The following is an 8,693-nucleotide window of genomic DNA, read 5'->3' as shown; positions in this document are numbered from 1 at the left end:
GTTGCAGTCTGGTCAAAAGTGGTGATTGCAGTTCAGTTGAGGGTAATAGTCTATTGACAACAGTTTCTGGGAAATGGCATGGAAGGCTATAGAATACACAGTTTTGGGTTACACCCATACCATGATGAACTGATCTCAGCTGTCCTAACTAGGACAGACTGCTGAGGGGAGGCTTAACCCCAAAACACACCAAGTGTCTTCTGCCATTTCAGAAATGAAGCAAGGGCTCATCTCTGTGGGGATCTGCTGCAGTCAGATGAAGTATGGCACTGTCTCGGTGGAGAAGGGTATGTGTCGAGCTGTTCCTGCCCAAAGCAGGGGGCAGACGGAAGGGGCAGGGGTGTCATGGCCCACCCAGCCTTGTGGGGTTTGCTGGGCAGCTGGGCAGGATGTTTGTCTTGAAGGGAAGGTCCTGTGGGAGCAGCCTGTGCTGCAGATCCCATGGCCCCACACATCCCATGGCCCTGAAGCTGCTCCCAGCCCACAGGAACAGCCCTTGAGCTGTGCTGCTGTTGGAAGGGACATTGTGGGGCTGGTTGAGGGGCTCTTTTGGGGGGGCTGGTGGATTCTGTGCCCAGCTGCACCATGTTCCCTGACCCGCTGTGCTCTTGCAGACTGCTCCATCACCAAATTCCTGAACCGCATCCTGGGCCTGGAGGTGGACAAGCAGAACATGCTCTTCCAGTATTTTTCTGACACCTTTGACTATCTGATTGAGAAGGACAAGAAGGAGGGCAAATACGACATGGGCATCCTTGGTATGGAGAGGGGGTGGCCACAGCTCTGCCTCCTGCACCCCAGGGTTCCCTGTTCCTCCTGTGCTGACTGAGGGTGGTTCCCCACTGCAGCCTCCCCACCCAGCACAGATGCTGAGACCCAAGGAGGTGGTTTGGGTGGGTTTTCCTTAGAGCAGCCTTTTCTCCTTCCTCAGATTTAGCACCAGGAGTGGATGAGATCTATGAGGAGAGCAAGGAGGTCTTCCTGACCCCGGGGCACCCGCAGGACGGGCAGGTCGTGTTCTACAAGGTGGGCACCTGTCTCTACCTGGCTCTAGGCTGCAGCAGCACCAAGGTTGTGCTGAGGGTGGGATTTGTGATGCACTTGTCCTGTCCCTGGAGTTACAAATCCCTCTGTGTGTCCCTGTTCAGATCAGCGTCGACAGAGGCTTAAAGTGGGAAGAAGCTTATGAGAAGTCGCTCAAACTGACAGGAGCCAACGAAGGGTTCTACCTCTCCTACAAGGTATGTCCCTGGGCTCTGCCAGGGTGGCACCTCAGCTCAGGGGTGGCTCCAGTGGGAGATCTGCCATGGCTCTACGGGCTCCATGTCTGACCTCTTCCTGAGGGCTGGAAGATGCCTCCAAGAACCTCCATCCTGGAAGGAAGGGGTTACTTTAGAGAAACCTGGGCTTGGGGAGAGAGGCTGTGACTGTAACCATCAGCTGTACCCCACAGATGCGAGGTAGCAAATACACCTGTCTGCTGGCAGAGCAGAGCCGTGGGAAGAACTTCATCCTCTACAAGCCAAATATTGGGAAGCAAAGCCAGCCTGAGAGCCTGGACAGTCTGCAGAAGAAGTACCGGCGGGTAGGTGGGAGCTGCCGCCTCTGCTGTGGGGGCTGTGGGCTGGGGGAGGTTGGAAGGACATTCCCTCTAACCCATCACAGCTCCTCAGGGTGCTGTTGTGGTTGGGCAGGGATGGTGGGAGCACTGGTGTGTCCTGACTCCCAGCCCTGGATTTCGCTGGGTGTTGGGCAGTGGAAGATCCCTAATGCTGAGTGTTGTGCTGCAGGTGATGCCCGAGGAAGCCAAGGAGCACTGGGAGAGCAGCTACCACTTCTCCTTGAAGAACTGTAACCACGCCCTGTGGTAAGGCAGCTGCAGCCCTAGCCTGCCACAGAATCCCAGCGTGGTTTGGGTTGGAAGGCACCTTAAATAAAGCCCATTCAGTTCCATGGCAGGGACACCTTCCACTACCCCAGGTTGCTCCAAGTCCTCTCCAACCTGGCCTTGAGCACTGCCAGGGATGGGGCAGCCACAGCTTCTCTGGGAAACCTGGGCCAGGGCCTCACCACCCTCACAGGGAGGAGTTTCTTCCCAATATCCCATCTAAATCTCCCCTCTTTTAGCTTAAAGTCGTCGAGTCACGTCCTCCCTCCCCAGGCAGGGCCTGTGCTGGGGGGTCCCTGGCTGTGGCACTGGGGGAGGCCGAGGGGGGGAAGCCGCTGTGCTCCTGTGCTAATCCTGGTGGTTTTCTCCCATGGTAACCGAAGGAACAAGAGCTGCAAGCTGATCCAGGAGGGGAAGGAGTGCTTCCAGGGCATGCGCCTGCGGCACTACTACATGCTGTGCGGGGCCCTGCTGCGGGTGTGGAGCAGGATCGCCGGCATCATGGCCGACATCACCGCCAGCAGCTACCTGCAGATCGTCCGCCTCAAAACCAAGGAGAAGAAGAAGCAAGTTGGTGGGTGAAGTGCTGGGGAGGGGAGGGGGAGTGGGATGAAGGGGTCCAGGTGCCCAGCACCAAGATTCCCTTCCTAAAAAGGGACGTGTTCCGGCCTGGAAGCGCCCGCTGCTGAGGTGACCCCGCGGGAAGGAGGGGAGCTGGGGTTACCCCGATGTGTCCGGGCAGAGGGTGTGAGCCAGGCCTGTCCCCTCAGTGCCCATGTGAACACCCCCAGTGCTGCTGCCCTTCCCTCTGTCCCCAGAGCGCCCCATCCCTTCCCTGCTGTGGGGACTGATGTCTGCTCCTCCCCCAGGGATAAAGATCCCCGAGAGCTGCGTCCACAGGGTGCGGGAGGAGCTGAAGCAGATGGACCAGGACGTGAAGCGGAAGCACAGCCGGCTGCTCCAGGCCCGGGAGCAGGGCCCACCCTTCTCCCTGCCCCTGCACCTCCTGCCAGGGCCCAGGCTACCGCTGTCCTTGCCCTCCCTGTGCCAGGACGAGATCCTGGACTTGACCTGCAGCCCTCCCAGCAGCAGCATTCCCGACGTGGTGATGAACTCGGAGCCCGGAGCACTGTGCTTCCCCTCGGAGCCCCCCCTGCAACCCCACCAGCAGCACCAGTTGCCCTTTTGCTTTGGCCTGGAGGGTGGTGTGGCCCCCGGCCCCTCACGGCACGAGCCCCCAGCGCCGCCCCCCCCGCCGCCCCTGCAGCAGCCACAGGAGGATTTTCTCCAGCAAGATGGGAGTATCAATTTTAGAGAGATCCTGGAGGACATGCTGAGGACGTTCCCCCAGGAGAACCTGCTCCCCCAGGAGCGCCAGAGCGTGATCCAGTTCAGCGGGCCGCACCTGGATTTCTGAGTGCCAGCCGGGAATGCCAGCGGAGCTCGGCCGCTGTGGATCTGCGTCCTCTGGGGCAGAGGTGAGAGCTGAGGAGCCCTGAATGTCCTGCCCGTTTGGACTGACCCTTTTGTGGTTTTGAGGGAGGAAACAGGTTTGGGTGGAACGTGCCTGGGGGAAACCGAGTGGGTTCTGCTGGGCCGGGGGGCTCTGCTGTGTCCAGTCCTGCTCACAGGACTGTGTGGGACTGAGGGGAGACCCCCCTCCTCTGCCCACCCCTCACAGACTACTGAGTGTCCGAGCCAGGCCAGGCCTTGCCCAGCCCTCCAGCCCAGCCCAGCTCTGTGGGGCCACAGCCGGGCTCCGGAGCCGCCCGGTGAGTGGTGCTGGTCCATTAGGGAAGGGTGGGAGCCCAGGCCCCCAGTTTGGGCCACCCCAGCCTGTGCTGGAGGGCTGGGATGAAGGGCAAGGGAATGCTGTCCCAGCAGAGCTGGGAGCTGCTGAGCTCAGCTGTCCTCGGGTAGGGCTGAGCCAGTGTACTGAGAGACCCAAAACTGCCTGCACTGCCCTTCCCTTCCTGGGAAGGAACCTTGGGCTGCTGAGCTCTGTGGGAGAGGCTGGAGCTGGATGCACCCCCACAGTGACAGAGCTTGAGTCTGTCAGAGCTCAGCCAGGCCAGGACCAGCAGGATTCCCTGGAGCAGAAGGGCCACGTGTCCCCTGTCCTGCACTTTAACCTCGCCGGGTCGCCGTGACCAGCCATGCTTTGGCCAGTTTCCTGCTGTCACATGTTGTCCCTTCACCTGGCTGTCCTGCTGGTCCTGCACTGTCCTTGGCTAGACCATGGACCCCGGCACGAGGGTCTGGGACTGGCAGCCCAGCCCTGGTCACTGCTGATCTTGGGAACAGCCACTCCCAGGCCACTCTGAAAGGGAAGAGCTCCCTGGTGAGTGCTGAGTGTGCAGCCTGGGAGTCACTGCTCAGGGTGTGCAGTGTCAGGGTCACTGCTCAGGGATGTGCACTGTGAGAGTCACTGCCCAGGGTGTGCAGGGTCACTGTTCAAGGTGTGCAGGGTCACTGCCCAGGGTGTGCAGTGTCACTGCTCAGGGTGTGCAGGGTCACTGCCCAGGGTGTGCAGTGTCACTGCTCAGGGTGTGCAGGGTCAGTGTCACTGCTCAGGGTGTGCAGTGTCACTGCTCAGGGTGTGCAGGGTCACTGCCCAGGGTGTGCAGTGTCAGTGTCACTGCCTGGGATGCACAGTTTGGCTGCTCCTGCTGCAACCTTGCTCTCGGATACCAAAGAGCAAAGGCTGTTTTGCAAGCACTGCCCCACCCCCTGTCCCACAGCTGGACCAGCTGCCTCCTCCTGGGACAGAGATGGCCCTTGGCCACCTCCAGCACCTCCCCTGAGCTGCTCCTCTGCCAGCCTCCCTTTGATGGGTTTCCTTTCTCTGCTGTCACTCATCGAGGTGTTTCCTAAAAGTGGCACTGGGATGTTTCCAGGGAAGGACCTGGGACCTTCCCTGGGGTCCAGCCAGGAAGGCCTGGGCTGGGGTCCCCCGTGCCTGAGAGGTCAGCGTTGCAAGTGCCTGGCAGTGTCCCCTCCTCTGGGCAGAGTGCTGGGACCTGCCGTGTCCCCCCAGGGCTCTGTGAGGTGTTGGGAGTTGCTCTGGGTCTGTGTCTGGAGTGTTGTGCTGTGCCCGAGGCAGGAGCTGCCTTCCCTGACACCCCGAGGTCACGGACCTGCCCCGGTGCCACACGTGTGGGCTCAGTTTGGGGTTACTGTGGTCCCTGTCCTTCCCCCCTCCCCAGCTGGCAGCTGCCTCCCACCACCCGTTGGGCTGGAGTCAGTCCCTGCTGTCAGGGGCACATCTCACTGCACCCAAGGAAACCTCCTTTACCTCAAAGTGATCACCAAAGATGGGGGGAGCCCCCTATGCCCTGCTGCTGCCCCGGGGGGCTCCTGCTCTCCCCCAGCTCTGCTCCTCTCGCCCGCAGCAGCGTCCCCGGGGCCGGGCAGAGCCAGGCTGCCCCTCCCCAGACCCTCCCCTATTTAAAGCACGTCCCAGCCCTCCCCATGGCAGAGAGGCCCCAGCTGCACCTCCTGCATCTGGCACGGGGCTGAATTCTCAGCAAGGAGGGAAAAAGACGCCAGGAAAACGCAGCTCAGAGAGGCTGAAACTCAGGAATAACGAGGGGGAACTCCCCGCTGGGCACCCTCCGCCATCACCGGAGCCTTACCTGGTGGCTTTGACCTTAACCTTAAAATATATGCAATCCTCCCTCCCTGGTCTCTGGGAAGACAGAGAGCACCTTCAAGGAATCCCTTCCCTGCCCCAATCCTGTGTTTTGTCAGGGTTAATAATATGTAACATTATCTTTTAACTAAATTATTCTGCCGTTGTCCTACTGATTGTATTTTTAATGAGTCCCTGTTTTCTTCCCTGATACCTTTTTGTTGGCACTTTTTAATCTGCTTGTTGTTTGCCTTTGGTTTCTATGTGTATTTATAATTGATGGAGTTGTACATATGTAAAGAGATTTTTTTAGAATATGTGCCTTGGACTAATCATTCCTGAATTTTCTACTTGCCTCAGAAGGATAATTTTTCATTCTGCTCAGTAAAAATGGAACCGAAGCCACATGTGAGATTTCTGTAAGTCCCAGCTCTGTCTGTCTGTCTGTCTGTCCAACCTGCCCCAAGATCCCAGTGGGACTTGGATCAGGAATTCCTGGGTCAGGGTCCTGCTGGCAGCTGGACTTTGTATCTCCCGTGTCATCTTGGTGGCACTGAGGGCTGTTGTCCCAAGCCTCCCCCTCTCCCTGGGAGAAGCCACTGGCCTTGCAGAGGAGGATCCTTGGTGGCTCCAGCCGGGGTACTGGCCTTGGATGAGGTGGCTCCTGCCCGGCTTTGCTGGGCAAACACAGATAAAGGAGCCTCTGTCTGTCGTGTTCCTCCGCGGTGCCGGGATGTCTCGCCCGGGCACTGCCGGCCCAGTTATCCCGGCCCAGTTATCCCGCGGGAGGTGGGATGGGGTGAGCCCCAGGGAGTGATCTGGGCCAAGGCTGGGGGGCAGCTCCCAAAAACAGCCCCTGTGCCCGGAGTGGGGTCCTCCAGCATCCCTGAGGTGCCAGACTGCAGGCACAGGGGAAAGCAGACTTGGGGGACCCCAGTGAAGACCCCGGGGCTCTTCCCACTCCCTCCCATCCCCGCTGAGGATGGGGCTCCCCGTGGGGACTGCAGATGTGAAGGGAAGATCCAGCACCCCCCAGGTCCTGGGGAAGAGGCACTCAGTGTCCCTGCATGGCTGCCCCATGCAGAAGGAGGAGGAGGATGGTCCTGCTTGCTGTCGTCAGACCTGTCTTGGCTGTGGGAGGTTAATTCACTGTGTTCCAACACGACTGGGTTCTGTTGTGCAGAAATTGCTCCTGGATGGGGCTTGTGCCACTGCTGGACCCGTCCCCTCTGCTGCCCTGCCCAGCTGGGAGAGCTCTTGGGGACAGGAGGGATCCCAGAGGGGACACACACCTTCACCTTCCCCTGCTCTGCCTTTTCCCAAGGAGCCCCTCAGGATCGTGGCTCACGCAGGATTTGTGTGCACTTCCTCCTCAGCCCCGGGGATTATCCCTGCTCAGGAGCTCAGGAGTTGCGTAAGGTCTTGGCTCCCAGCAAAGCTCCAGGTTCTCACCGGGAGCAGAGCAGCAGCCCCGGCCCCATCCCTGCTCCGTCCCTCCCCCAGACACCACGGGCTCATTCCTAAGGTCTTTATTGCGAGGGGACTCCAGTTACTGCGAGGGGGCTCCGGCTGCTCCTGCCCGGGGCGGCCGCGGCCCCGGGGCCTCTGTCCAGCGGTGCACGCCGGGGTCGGGGCTGCCCCACCAGGACCTGGCTTGGGGGCAGCCCGTCATGGGGCTGGAGGAGGCTCCGGGGGCAGCGGGGCCGGGGCGGGCGGGGGCACAGCGGAGCGGAGCTACAGGTAGGCAGGGAGGTCCTTCTCGATCACCTGCGGGGAACAGGGAGCGTTTGTGCCCCAGAACATCCCCGTCCATCCCCCCCTCCCGCCCGGCACCGCTGCTGCTCCCCGGCACTTACGTAGGGATCCTCCATTGGGCTGTACCTCTTCACCACTTGGCCCTCCCGGTTAATGAGGAACTGGGGGAGTGAAGCAACACCCCGTGGGCGAGTCCAGGGGTCAGCTGGGCTCCCAGGGAGTGTGCCTGCTGATTACTGCACCCTGGGGCGGGGTAGGGGCTCCCAGGGGTCTCCAGGCACAGGAGCCCCTGGGAATGCTCCTGCCCCAAAATCCAGGGTAACGGCACAGAGCAGAGCCCGGGTGTGAGGCTCCCCCCTCCCCTCCCTGCCTCGGGGACCCCCCCCCAGCTCCCCAGAGCCCAGCACGGCCCAGAGGAGGCAGCTGTGTCCTACCTTGGTAAAGTTCCATTTTATTGCACTAGGAGAGAAAAACAAGGAGTGAGTTTTGGTCAGAAAAACCTTTCCTCAGGTTCCTCAGCCCCAGCCAGGCCCCGAGCCGAGCCCTCCCTGCCACACTCACTTGCCCAGGGTGCCCCTCCCTTTGGGCTGCTCCTTCATCCACTTCCAGAGCGGGTGGGCATCGTCCCCGTTCACATCGATCTTGCTGTACATGTCGAACTTCACCCCGTAGTTCTCAGCAAATGCCTTGATCTGAGCGTTGTCCCCGGGCTCCTGAGAGGCGACACCGGGACCGTGAGGGCTCCCGGGCCGTCCTGAGGCTCCCGGGGAGCGCTCGGCCCCTCCCGCGCACCTGCTTCCCGAACTGGTTGCAGGGAAAGCCCAGGATGCGTAAACCCCTCTCAGCGTATCGGGCGTGCAGGTCAACAAGCTGAGTGTAGTTTACCGCGGTCTTCCCTCATTTGGAGGCGACGTTGGTGATGATGCAGACGCAGCCCCTGCGGACGGGGCGGGTGAGCGGGGAGAGGCCCCTCGCCCGCCGGGCGCGGCAGCGGCTCCCGGGTTACGCAAGAACCGCTGCTGCTCAGCGCCCCGGCCCCGCGCCCCCGGCCCTGCCCTCCTACCGGTACTTCTCCAGGGACACGTCGTTGCCATCGATGTCGAGGGCGTGGAAGTCGTAGATGGCCCTGGCCGAGCGCCAGTCCTCCGCCTGGGCGCACTGCGGGGCGAGGGGTCAGAGGGGAGCCCACGGCGAGCCCCGTCCGCGCCCCCGCCCCGCCGGCCCCGGGGGAGCCCCGGGAGCAGCCCCCGCCGGCCCCGCGCACTCACCATGCTCCGCACCGGGCCCCGCAGCAGCGTCGCCGCCGCCGCCGCGCTCCCGCCTCGCAGCGCGGCCCGCACCGCCCGGCCCCAGCGCATCGCGCACAGGCACCGCCCCCCGCGCCGCCGCGGCCAATCAGCGCGCGCGGGACCGGCCCGG

The 8,693-nt window shown here is 61.8% G+C and overlaps 2 protein-coding genes across 2 annotated transcripts in view; one reads left to right on the top strand and one right to left on the bottom strand.

Moving 5' to 3' along the window:
- Positions 1 to 5,920, top strand: part of SBNO2 (strawberry notch homolog 2) — a 45,313-nt gene extending 39,393 nt beyond the window's left edge. The window contains 8 exon segments of the mRNA XM_017834397.1: positions 140 to 287; positions 615 to 758; positions 932 to 1,026; positions 1,149 to 1,241; positions 1,454 to 1,585; positions 1,791 to 1,867; positions 2,272 to 2,462; positions 2,758 to 5,920. Coding sequence (XP_017689886.1) covers positions 140 to 287; positions 615 to 758; positions 932 to 1,026; positions 1,149 to 1,241; positions 1,454 to 1,585; positions 1,791 to 1,867; positions 2,272 to 2,462; positions 2,758 to 3,305 — 1,428 coding nt within the window. The 3' untranslated portion in view covers positions 3,306 to 5,920.
- A 1,113-nt stretch (positions 5,921 to 7,033) lies between these two features.
- GPX4 (glutathione peroxidase 4) lies at positions 7,034 to 8,596 on the bottom strand. Its single transcript, XM_017834391.1, has 7 exons — positions 8,543 to 8,596; positions 8,338 to 8,432; positions 8,067 to 8,211; positions 7,836 to 7,987; positions 7,709 to 7,733; positions 7,376 to 7,435; positions 7,034 to 7,286 (listed from the first exon to the last, which is right to left on the bottom strand). The coding sequence occupies exons 1-7, from the start codon at positions 8,543 to 8,545 to the stop codon at positions 7,254 to 7,256; spliced, it is 513 nt and encodes a 170-aa protein (XP_017689880.1). The 5' UTR covers positions 8,546 to 8,596; the 3' UTR covers positions 7,034 to 7,253.
- Between the last annotated feature and the right edge of the window lie 97 nt (positions 8,597 to 8,693).

This window comes from Lepidothrix coronata, unplaced genomic scaffold, assembly GCF_001604755.1.
Source record: "Lepidothrix coronata isolate B3197 unplaced genomic scaffold, Lepidothrix_coronata-1.0 Scaffold233, whole genome shotgun sequence".
Lineage (NCBI taxonomy): Eukaryota > Metazoa > Chordata > Aves > Passeriformes > Pipridae > Lepidothrix > Lepidothrix coronata.
The sequence above is the reverse complement of the archived record's forward strand: the minus strand, read 5'-3'. Positions and strand labels throughout refer to the sequence as shown.